General features: G+C 38.8%; 2 protein-coding genes across 4 annotated transcripts in view; one reads left to right on the forward strand and one right to left on the reverse strand.

Moving 5' to 3' along the window:
- The window catches only part of LOC102203413 (indoleamine 2,3-dioxygenase 2-like), an 8458-nt gene extending 2836 nt beyond the window's left edge, over positions 1-5622 (forward strand). For both annotated transcript variants that reach the window (XM_005727444.1, XM_005727445.1), the window contains 7 exons: positions 1280-1398; positions 1512-1526; positions 1613-1712; positions 1850-1967; positions 2082-2133; positions 2358-2506; positions 2676-5622. In XM_005727444.1, coding sequence (XP_005727501.1) covers positions 1280-1398; positions 1512-1526; positions 1613-1712; positions 1850-1967; positions 2082-2133; positions 2358-2506; positions 2676-3031 — 909 coding nt within the window. In that variant the 3' untranslated portion in view covers positions 3032-5622. The remainder of the gene's footprint in view (positions 1-1279; positions 1399-1511; positions 1527-1612; positions 1713-1849; positions 1968-2081; positions 2134-2357; positions 2507-2675) is intronic.
- A 2057-nt stretch (positions 5623-7679) lies between these two features.
- insyn2ab (inhibitory synaptic factor 2Ab) overlaps positions 7680-12463 on the reverse strand; it is a 22946-nt gene continuing 18162 nt past the window's right edge. Inside the window, exons 5-6 of one of the 2 annotated variants that reach the window (XR_311579.2) lie at positions 9185-9634; positions 7680-9028 (exon numbers count right to left, since the gene is read on the reverse strand). Coding sequence is in view for 1 of the 2 variants with exons in the window: in XM_005727446.2 (XP_005727503.1) it covers positions 9451-9634 (184 nt within the window). In the remaining variant the exon portion in view is untranslated. Of the gene's footprint in view, positions 9635-12463 lie in introns of both variants that reach the window. The other variant, XM_005727446.2, reaches the window with a different exon arrangement.

Genomic DNA, 12463 nt, shown 5'->3' on the forward strand with positions numbered 1-12463 from the left:
GCAGAGTGTATCAACCACCAATGTTGAAATCTGAAATGCCTTTGTTTGGTGTTGGAACAAAATGTGCTCTTGCATAATTATAGACATCGGTTGCTACTGACAACAACAAACACAGCCAGCCTGCAGTAGGTTTATTATTAAAATAAACAACACTGTTACATGCAAAACTAGGGTGACACTTGGAGTGGGACATACCACCCCATGCCACTGCTGAAAACATCCAACTCCTTTTAATTTTTTTTAATGCATTAGCTTATCTGGCTAAAGCTAGCTAGCTGACTACAGCTGACTACAAACTAAAGCGAAGATAAACTCGAGGAACAAACTAAAAAAATGACTCATAACTCATAACATCTCAGTAGCCTAAAGTAGCTTTTATCACTTTAATGATACTTTGTTCGCAACTTTTTTATGACACTCTGTAAAATATCCTCCATTGCTTTGTCTTAACTTTATTTATGTTTTATTTTATATGCAGAAGTTTACTCTGTTGCTTTCTTAAACCCTCCTACAAACTCTGGTGCTGCTCACATTTCAGTTTTCTGCAAATATTTAGTGAGCAATATTTGCACCTTCCATTAAATATTAGCATGTTGTATCATTTTGCTCTTTGTTTGTATCCTTTTCTGTTGTGAAGACAGATGAGATGTGTTTGATTCTTAAGGTCCTGGTGACCATGAGATTATTTTATAAATGCTTTGCAACATAGAGATTGTCCTCATTTTAGATGAAATAACACACAATACTTAATTAACAACTATTAACTGCTTGAATTAACCATGAATTACTAAAGATTTAACGTTTATATCTATGTTTATAAATGGCACACGCAGGTGGATTAATGGTTCATAAATGACGAATAAACTATTAATGAATCCATTACTTGTGCTTAATAGTGTGTCGTTATTATAAATTGTTACAGTTTTATCTTGCTATTTCATAACACAAAAAATAAGCATTTGTTAACAAAACATAAACTAAAACTGATGGGAATGTCATCAATGTGGTAGATAGAGGCACATTTACATTTTGACTAATGGTGCCGCAGGGCTTAATTTGACCATGACTAAACCAAATTTATATTAAGCAGGAGGTGACATATTTCACAGCAAAAGTGAAACTTTTCACTAGTTAATGTTAAATAGAAATTAGAAAGGGAAATCATCAGACAAATAAGCCTGGTCAAAACTGCTGGCGCGGCCAAAAGATAGTCACTACAATCCCTGAAATCTTAGTGAGCCTGCTGGATTGAAACTTCACTGTTATGGTTGTTTGATAGATACTCCCAAAGGCTCTGGCCCTGCCTTTTTGGCTGGTATCACGCAGACTTGGCCTTCCACCGATCCTGACATATGCAGATTCAGTTTTAGCCAACTGGAAGTTAAAGGATCCCACAGGGTAATCCTTTTTCTTATTTAATGCCAAAATATTAGGCAGTCTCGTTAAATGCAATAATAACCTCACAGTGAAATTCTAATAATTGCTACTTCTTTCTTTTACTTTCATTTCAGGGATATGAGAATTGGGTAAGTATCACTCTGGACTGTTATGTAATCTCATGTGTCATGTGGTTTTTACTCATTTGTTTGCTAAATATTATTTTTAAAAATAGGAACATGGACCTGATATTTTCCTTCCCTGGTGGTGACACTTGCAGGGGATTCTTTATTGTGTCACTGCTGGTTGAGATGGCGGCTTCACCCGGCATAATGGTTAGTATTACTTCTTTTGAAGTCTTTCTGAACATTAGCTTGGTGTTTTCAATTTCTCTATTCCCTGGTCCACAAACTGTGTGTGCTTTTGCCACTTGTAACTTGGTAATGCTGTTTAAACCTTTGACTTTAACCAGGGGGCGCTGGAGGTGATGCGCGCCATTAAAGTCTCTGACCTCGCTGGGATAAAAAATGGCCTCATCAAAGTAACTCAGTCTTTAAAGAAGATGAAGGAAAAATTCAAATTTATGCACAGTAAGTTTGAATTAAGGCTTGCTCACATGAATTTAATCACTTTACATGCTGTGCTCTTTTATGAAGACAGAGAAATTCAAGGTAATTAGACAACTGAATCTGTGCTATTTCCAGATCACGTGGAGCCAGCTGCATTTCATGGAAAATTGAGAATTTTTGTCTCAGGGTGAGTTTAGCACTGCTACAGTGTTCTCCAAACTAAGGTTTTCAAGGTTTCAGTATTTCTCTCATGCAGATTTATCTCAGTAAAAGTTATCTTCTTATCTGTTTCTATTGGTGCACTTTATATTTTATAGGATAACATCTGAAATCGTATCATACATATTTAAATTCATGTACATCTATTAAAAGGAGGCTTGCAGTATAGGTTTTTTGTTTGAATTGTTTTAGATGGAGAAACAACCCAATGCTTCCAAGGGGGGTGATGTATGAAGGTGTGAGCGATGAGCCTATTTTGTTATCAGGTGGGAGTGCTGCCCAGAGTTCAGCTATTCAATGCTTTGATGCTTTGCTGTGCATCCAGCATGAGGAAGAGACAGGTAAGCATGCATTGCCTTCAACCTTTGACCCCTTCAGATGGCTCTCGTGAATAAATCACATTTGTGCAGCCAGCTGATTGCTTTGAATGAGAATGTTTCCAGGATAGACAATTATTTTCATTCTTTCAAGGTCTCTTTTCTGTCCCTTTCACTGATTCACTCAATCTAGGAGCGTTCCTGACACGCATGAGAGATTACATGCCTCCTGCCCACCGTCAGCTGATAGAAACGCTCTCCGTCTGTCCACCGCTGCGAGACTTCATCTTGTCCTGCTCCAACTCTGACCTCTGTCAGGCCTACAACTCTTGTGTCTCCGCACTGGTGGATTTACGAAACTATCACCTCAATACTGTGACCAAGTACGTCATTATTCCTGGTAACCACGCGCAATCTGTGGGCTGTCCATTCAGAGGTGTGGGTACTGCACTCAACACCACTGGGACTGGTGGATCCAACCTCATGGTCTTCCTTAAGAGTGTTCGTAACACCACTCAAAAGGCACTGATTTTAGAGAGACTATCATAGTCTAGAAACTTCAGTGTAATTCCTGGCACATATATACTGCTCCAAAAAAATGAAAGAAACATTTTTAACTCAGAGTATAGCATCAGGTGAATTAAATTTCTGGGATATTGATCTGGTCAGTTAAGTACCAGAGGGGGTTGTTAATGAGTTTCAGCTGCTTTTGTGTTAATGAAATTAACAGGTGCTTTAGAGGGGCAATAATTTGACAACCCCCAAAACAGTAATGGTTTTACAGGTGCAGGACACTAACATTTTCCCCTCCTCATCTTCTCTGAATGTTTTTTTCTGTAGTTTTGCATTTGGCTAGGGTAAGAGCCACCACTTTACTATTAGTACAAAACTTCCAGGACAGCACATCAATGCGAGCCATTGCCAGACGATTTGCTGTCTCTCCAGCACAGTCTCAAGTGCATGGAGGAGATTCCAGGAGACATACAGTTACTCTAGGAGACCTGTAGAAGGTGATATATATGCCTGATATATGTCCTTTGTGCAAGGAGGAACAGGATGAGCACTCCCAGAGCAAAATGACCTGCAGTAGGCCGCTGGTGGGAATGGCACTGCCCTGTGCTTTTCAGTAGGTTAGCCCTAAGATCATGTGACAGAGGTGAAAGGGCCTAGCAATGCAATGCTGCCTGTAACATTGTTCAGCATGACCAGTTTAGTGGTGGGTCATTTATGGTCTGGTGAGTCACATCCTTGCACACACAGACCTCTACAGGCTAGGCAACAGCATCTTGACTGCCATTAGGTATTGGGATAAAATTCTTGGACCCACTGGCAGACCCTCCGCTGTGGGTTATGGCTTCCTCCTGGTGCATGGCAATGCCTGGCCTCAGGGCGTGAAAGTATGCAGGTAGTAGCCAAAAACACAAAGCAAAAATGAAAATCAGCACAAAGACACTTCAAAACGATCGCCATAGTGATTCTACTGTAGAAACCTGAACAGGAAGAAACGGAGGCTGCTGCCTGACTTCTTATCAGTTTGTTAACTGTTGAAATTCAGGGTCACTGCTGGCCTGGGGTTGGCATTCGCTCAGCTTTCACTCTGGGTTCTTGGCTAGCTTAGTGTTAGCATGCTGTCTGGCTAGCCTAATGTTAGCATGCTATCTGTGCACGTGCTTGCAAACAGCCGATGTTGCAGCATAAAGTATCTGTCTCTGGGAATTGGTTCTTGTCGTGATTCCCATCCCTATTACCCAGTCCATATCAGTTTTCTCTGTATTATTGCCTTTACCGTACAAAAGAGGTAAAGATACTACAATTATACAGCGCCTTGAGGCAACTGTTGTTGTGATTTGGCACTATATAAATAAAACTGATTTGAAGATCGGTTTAAATATCCAGGATTTTTGAACAGTGTAAAAATATGTATTATAACCAAAACTTTTTCATACGCAACACTCTAAATGTAGTTCTAAATCACAAAAAATATCACCATCATTCAAATCAGCCAGATCTTTTCATCCGTATTGAATTTTCCAAGCACTTACCCTGACATTAGTAAATCTTCGAGTAAACTTTTGTTTTTTTAGATAAATGATTATTGGGTTTTCACTCTTTGATGCTGTCATGGATGATTTCTAGCACGAATACGTCACTACATTAACAAAGTATTCTGTTTGAAAACTGTACCTCTTTACTTTAATACTACTATCAACAATTTTTTTTATACATTTTCTCGTGGAGAATTGCATGACAAACTTGAGCTATGTTTACACCTATCACATACACACAAAAAGCTCCCTGAGTATTAACACACAGTTTTGGAAGTAAACCTGTTTCTAAGAAATGGGTTTCTCCATAGGTCACAGGACAAAAACAAACTAATGACATATAGTTAGGGAATCCAGCAGCACACATTTTCAACTTTTCCTCCAATGACCTTCCGTGTCTGCCTGAAGACCTAGCTTGTTTTGGCTTCACAGGTGTCACAGTGTGGAGTGGTGAAAGTAAAAAAAAAAAAGAACTTTTACCACAATGCTCTTGTAAGCTTACAGAGTAGTGCAAACTAGTGGAAATAATTATTTCCAATGACTGGTACCATTGTTACATCATGTTTGTGGCAACTAAAAGCTTTTAAATCTACTAATCAAAGCACACTTTATGTTTATATAATCCTTTACAAAATCAAGTAAAACAGACTATGAAACAGAGAGGCACTAAGTGTGGTGATTGTTTTATTTTCAAGTGTAATTGTGCTTGTATGCATTTGAACCCTAATATTGTTTTGTTTGTTTCTTGTTGTTTTAGCTCAACTGAATAGTTGCTGAGGCCTTATGATGGTCAAACTCTCTTATACAGAATTGCAAGGTGGAGGGGGTAGTTGTTGAATAAGTGTGTTTCCTCCATTCTGTACTCCCTTTTTCATTAATGAAACCCTCAGTGTTGCTTTATATGGTCACAGGAGAAAAAAAAGTTAGGTCTATAGCGTATAGAGACTGGTTGATAACTTCTCCCACCAGGGGTGATTTTAGCCCATTTTAGCCCATTTTTTGGGGGTGCTGAAGCAAAATCAAAGCACCACCAAAGACTTCTTACTTTTTTGACAATATTTACTGTTTGTGTGACACACTACTAAAAATATAAAAAGCATTCAGTACTTGTTTGAGACATAACATTTTAACAAAAAAAGTATAGATAAAGTAAACAGTAGCTTACTGTTGTTGCCACTGTCCTGTTTGAAATGGAATGAGAGAAGTTGGTTATTTTGTCATATGTGCATGTGCCAAGATTAAACCCAGGAACAACATTCAGGTAAAAGTGTAAGATCAAATGATCCGTCAATCAAGAATAATGTTGAATCAGTGTTTCAATATTTATATCTTTTATTAGATGTTCATGTGGTTTGGTTATTTGCCTTTTGGTTGAAAGTAAACTGAGAGAGGACTTTTTTTTATTAGTGATCTTAATAGTATTTGTTTTTACATTATTAATGTAATTTTTTTCATCTAATTGAATACAATCTATTTGTGTATGATTGTCAGTCCAAAGAGGGAGAGAGGAAAGAGGGGAAAGTGAGGAGAAAGTACAAGGTCAGGAAGAACCAGGTAAAAAAACAGACAGGGAATATTGACAGGCAAAACAGAAACTGTTAAATTGCTTGATAGAGTTGATCACCAAAAAAGTGATAGACAGATTTGCCAACCTCAAGGTGAGGCGACATAGGTTAAAATAAAATAAAAAATCTGCAGAGCCATAGTAGTATCTGCAGTAAAGATCTTTTCATAGATTGTACCACAGGCAAAGTTGCCTCCATTTTTATAATTTTATTTATCAATATTTTGTACATTCGTACATTTCAAGGACTCCATTTTTGGAGTGTATTTTTATATATCTGTATTGTATTATACATACACATTAAAAGTGAGTCTCTGTCCAAAAAATGCACTCGGTTTACTTCTTACTCACTATGATCATCATTCATCCTTTTCCCCCAGTAATTAAGGTTAGGATATGTATATATATTTTTTATTTCAATCCATTCTTCGTTTGCAGCATTTAAATAACCTTTATCTGATTTGATGGTTTTGTTACTGACTTTTAAAATAGTGTTTTGCTTTTCTTTCCCAAATATGGGGATTAAATTGTGTTAAAATGTACAAAACAGTGATGTCATGTTTTGTGACGAGGACCCAGGCACAGAAAGACTTGGTGAATTTAAGAATCTTATGATTTAATAAATAAATTTGCAGACTTACTCAGAGATGGTAAAATTATGACTGATAACGGAGACGAAGACAACAGACGATGAGGACAGGGAGGAACAGGGGTTTAAATGCACCAAGGAGACAGTCAGAGGGAACTCGGGACAACTGGAGACATTTAAGGATGCAGGGACTGACAGACACAGGGAAGACGTCTCATCGTGACGAGTAAAGTTTATCTTGCCTGGCTGGGCAGCTCTTTGGGTGTTCAGCACCCCCAAAGCTCTGATCCTAGAATCACCCCTGTCTCCCACTTCAACCACTGGTCAGCTGGTTTGTTTGTAGTTGCGGGAGGGTGCTGGCAGTGGCTTGGTAAAATTGTTTGCAATGAGATATTCCATGCAGCACTGAAAATGATTGAAAACCTGCAATTCCTTGGGTTACTAAAATTACTGTGTTTGCCTGTTATTTGCATGGAAGACATTGACCTTTCAGCAAACACTTGGAAGCTACTTGCTAAACAGTAGTGAAACAGTGAACCCAAACCCGAAGAGACCTTTACCTTCAAAGTGAAGTTTGAGTCTTTTGAAACATGTTGGCTTTAGCAGAAAATCGCAACTTGTACTTAGAGGGTGAAAATCCTCTGTATCTGGTTTGCATCACAGTTTTTCAGGTTTCACTGCCATTTGGTGGGTAGTCAGCAAGTGTTTACAGACAAGTCGACCTCTTGGAGCAAACTGTGGGCAACCATGGCAATCTGCTAAGAACCAAAACAATGGCGATGAGGGTTTTAGCTCAGAAACCTATGGCAGCCTCTTGCCAACTGGTTAGGGGAATACACATTTTTCCTAGCGACCGGAGGTTGCCAGGGGGTTGCCAACTGGTCTCTAGGCCTGTGTGAGTGAAGCCTTAATATCTCTAGGTTTGCTCCACAGAACGGTTAGGGCTAGGGTAACCATCTAACATTTAAAAGACATACAGTAAGAGAACACTGAATCACCTTCATTTGAAAATGTTTTAATTGTGATGTAGAAACAGTAGAAAAATGCATAATATTGCACATAATCACTAAATTGCACTTTTCCAAGGTACAGATCTTTGCATGGAGATTGTTGACCTGAATAATGTAATCTACAGTGTAATCTAACAATGGGAGGCCAGTGAGAGTCTACCTGACAATTCTTGTACAATTCCATTCAATTATTTACATGACAGCTGCTGTTATGAAGTGACTAAAGGAATTTAATAAATGCCTGCTTTATAAAAGCGTGCAAGTTTAGTGTCATTGCTACATCATCTGTGTTTTATTTCTGTTTTTTTCCCCTAGTTGACCAAAGCTGGTGGACACAAGTCCTTTCTGCTGTAAGATTGCTACCATTACTTCTTTAGCACTGTATATAGCCCTTCTGCTCTTGCTGCAAGTTCAGTGCACAGTTGTTTGTGTGGGTTGGTGGACATGTGTTTGGCGTTCAAAAGTTATTTTTTTTCCCATTTTACTAAATTGATGAGGATAAATAAATGTTACAAAACAACAGTTGGATTGTTAAAGTAGCTAACTGGACATGAGACAAGTGGCTTAAAATGTATTAGTTTCAAGATTTCACATCTTTGCTGTGACTGAGAGCCAAGACAAACTCTTGGACTCAAGAGAAATGTCAAAATAGCTTTTACTTTCTGTCTGAACTGTTAAACAAAACAAGCCAATAAAGAAATACTCAAAATAAAAAGCAAACAGTGTTATCATAGAAAATACTCTGCCATACAAGTAGTCAAAACATTATATATGCTGTTTAAAAAAATCTAACCCAGAATACTGTATTTTTTTATCTATTGTACCTGCTTCAAGAGGAGGGGCCCAAACATACATATTTTTAAAAATTCATTTCACAGTACTTTGCTATAAAGATGAACATATTCCAAAGTATACACTCTGAATATTTCGTGTCACTCCAAGAACAGAAAATGACAGAATGACTAAAGCAAAGATGGTCAGTTGCACCATAAGCTTAATAAAAAGCTACAAAAGAGAGAAAGAGATAAAGGTGTTACAATAAGAGGAAGGACAAGGAGGAGTTATTAGCAAAGGCAAGGAGATGTTCTGTCAGACAAACAAATTACACAGTATGCTAACAGATAAGGAGGAACAGGAGGGGATAGTAGGGGTTATAAGAACAGCGCTGACATAAAGTCATATAGCGTTTCAGTCTTTTACACATGCTTCTCTCAAAAGTCAAATGTTTGTGCTTTCAGGAAGTGGGGGATGGGGGGCTGATGTCCGTTTAAAGATTAGAGCTTCACCCATTAAAAGACCCTCCACATGGCTCCTCCTCTTGTTGCCAAGCAATATACTCTAAGGGGAAAAGACCAAAGTGCATTGCATTCATTGGAAGGTGAAACAAAGAGATTTCAATATAAAGTGAGAGGTGCATTGAGCCAGTACGTGAATAACGGCCATTTTTACACAGATTTTAAAAATATATGCGCAAAAATGTATGTCAAAGCTCACCTAGTTTTTGCAGATGTGTGTCGATCCTGTCCAGCAAACATGCCAGAAAAGGTAAGACTGAATCTAAAATGTTTTTATTTTTTATTTTTTTGGTCTCAAGTCCCCAGGTGACATGGTGTGGAATCTCAACACAGAACCTTAAATCACGTGGTTTCCATTCCCATGTGTTGATTACCCCATCTGAATATTCCTTCAGCAATTTTGAGAATAACAGGGGTATTAACGTGCCCAAGAAAATGGTCGTTTCCAAAGGCTTCAGGTTTTATTTAGAGGAACCATAGTTTCCATCGAGCATGCTTTTTGGATTCTGTCTTCGACTTGCGTTTCGGAGTAGATGTGAAAACTTCATTGGAGTAAGGCAGAGCAGGGCACTGTTGGCTGTCCAGGGGACAAAGTCTCTTCATCAGAGGCTGTAGCTTGTCCTCCTGCAGCTTAAAGTCCAGCTCGACACTGTAACACAAGCATATCAGGTAGAATTACAAAATATTTCAGTTTATTTATTGTAATTCTTCACTTAAAGTAATGCTAGAAAAAAATCATCTGTTCCATTTAAAAAGTTAGTGGTCTGTAAGTTGTGTGGCTATAATATTTATGACTCAGCTTTTGACTTATTTTTTTATGTTAGTAATCCATAAAAATCCACGGCCAGATGGAGGCAGGGAGGGAGGCCGAGGTTCAAATGCACTGACAGACACCCTGGCAGCACATATTAGTTGCGGCACATATCCATATTTCTGAGACGACTCTGAGTAATAGAGTTCCTCTACTTCATCTTTGCATTTTTTAATGCATACAGTCAAAGGGCTTTTAGATTATATTGGAATGAATAGATTATATTGGAATAATAAAAAAAAAGAGACGGAATGTGGGTTGCTCCTGACATCAGACTTTCACATCCGCAAGTGTAATCCCAGGCCGGTCATCGTCTGATTTCGTTCCGACACCATAGTTCAACCCTCTCTCTGATTAAATCTCTCAGGCCTGAGAGGAATGTGGGGATTAATCCCATCCAAATGAAACCACTGAGAGGCCAAGCAGACCCTGATTAACTGCATGTATTCAAGCAGGAGATAAATGCACCATTATACGCCATCTCCTTTCACTTCATTGCTATTGATTTGTAGAGGGCATGTATTTATTCTTAGGGCATGCGATAAATTCTGAAGGCATCATAGTTAAAATCAAAGATAATTAATCTCTGTACCTGCGACAGTGATACTCTGCAGCAACCCTTACCTGGTAATCGAATGTTAAATTGCTTTTTGGTTTGGAGTTTCTTTTTTTATTCATCCTCATTTTCTTTTATCGCTAAAATTGCTCAACACGCTGCTTTTAAAAGACTCAGGGAATACTACGACTTACAAAGCTCATTCATGTCAAAGTAAAGAGGATTATTGGGTGAGAGAACTAGAGCTGCCAAAGGAGATGACATCCGACAAGTCAAGGTCAAACATGAGGTCCATTCCTTGTCTGCATGCAGAGAAACTGACGGTAAGGTGCAAAGCCTGGCCCAATTTGGTAAGCGCTTTGATGGGCAGTGTAATTAGTTGCCTAAAGGATATGCTCTACTCATATTGACATAATGAATCCTGGGAACTGTCCTTACCCTTAAGATAAGTGTCAGTTATGAACAGTGCTCTATTAAAGCCTTCAGGGGAGAAACTGGATGGATGTCTGGATAGTAGTTTGGCAGGTCTGAACTTCCAATGAATCAATATGTTAAATTTAATGAAAAGCAAGCAATAAGGAGTTTCTAAAATCTAACATCATTATTAATACCAAAAATATATTTTTAAGCATGTGCTCTCTTAGTTGCACTTTTTCTTATTTCCACTGGAAACGAAAGCTAGCAATTGCAGGTCTCCAAAATACTGAGTCCCTCACAAAGGGAAGACTATCCTCTATCTTTCTAAAACTGCTGCTTCTAGCAGTATGCGATGAGCATCTCTTATTTATATCATCCATTGTTTCGTTTCCTCTCCGTTATCTCTATTTGTATCTTTTGTTTTATGTTAAAAACTTTTACAAGTGCTGTTTAAATAATGTTGACTTGACAGAAAGCAGAGCAGAACAGCGAAACACAGAATCGCCTCAGAAATTATTAAACAATTAATCACTTGGCAGATCACTACAATTACTGCACGCTGTGGACAAATGCCTCTATGGGAAGCCAGAGGCAGCGCCGTACGATGCGGGTGGCACTGGGGAGCAGGTGCTTCAGCAAACAAAAAGCCCTATATCTAAGATCATCTCTGTACACAACAGATTGAAGCGGCTGGAGACAGGGAAGCTTTTCTAGGGCATTCACCAAAGCAGATTAATCATCTCTTTAGCTATGCAGTGTGAGTAGCTGTTGCTCTGATCAGTGGCGAGCAGTTTGTTTGTCTGCGGTCGTGGTGTGCTGAGCACCATTCAATGATTGTTGCTCCTGGGAGGGATACTGCAGCCGTGAGATGTCTTTTTAGCATAGCACAGTCTATTCATTCAGCAGTGTACACCTGCTTGCTTCTATTCTCTGTTCTTTCTGCTGCTGGCACCTTTCAATGTAAAGTCATTTCCCCTCCTATGATTTCCCCTTCGGCCATTCACAGTTCAAACTCTCCACTTGACAAAATGAGCGGTTCAGGCCCAGCAGTGTAACATCCTCAGAACTGCATGATGGGGCATCATAGATAAATCACCAGAGAATGACAGTCATTTCCTCTGCTGACAGGCAACAGTTGAAGCAGAAACTAACTTCCCACAGGTTTACTACAGTAAATGACATGTAGAAAGTCTCTCCCTGTCATGTATATCGGAAATAAAAGCCTCTGCTGTTGTGCTACACTGTTTTCTGCTTCAAAGATGCATGGAGAAATAAAAAAACAATCTAATTAATGAGCATAGAACAGGCAATCTTGACAATTGTTCAACAAAACAACCACAGCTCCGCTATCTCAGCATGGGACACAAGTGCTAATTAGCTCCTTGCGTCTCATCATATTGAACTGCAGTTGCTTTTTCCTGAACTTAACTGTTCTTCAAAGTCATTGTTAGTTCCAAATTGGAAACACTACATTATATACTTTTGTTTCAAATGCTGGGTCTTAGTCAACACAGCGGTGGCAGGAATAGAAGCTGTTAATGCTTTGATCTGAGCATGTTTTTTCTGATATGGGCTTCCTGCTGTAGTCTAGGTTGACTCAGTGGTAGGCCTCATATAATTTGCAACTGATGCTCTTGTAAATCCTCTTTGAACACACGCAGGTAAGTATAGCAAGAAAATATAAAGCGTTGAAG

This window comes from Pundamilia nyererei, unplaced genomic scaffold (genome assembly GCF_000239375.1).
Source record: "Pundamilia nyererei isolate P.nyererei 1_Seehausen unplaced genomic scaffold, PunNye1.0 scaffold00024, whole genome shotgun sequence".
NCBI classification, from domain to species: Eukaryota; Metazoa; Chordata; class Actinopteri; order Cichliformes; family Cichlidae; genus Pundamilia; species Pundamilia nyererei.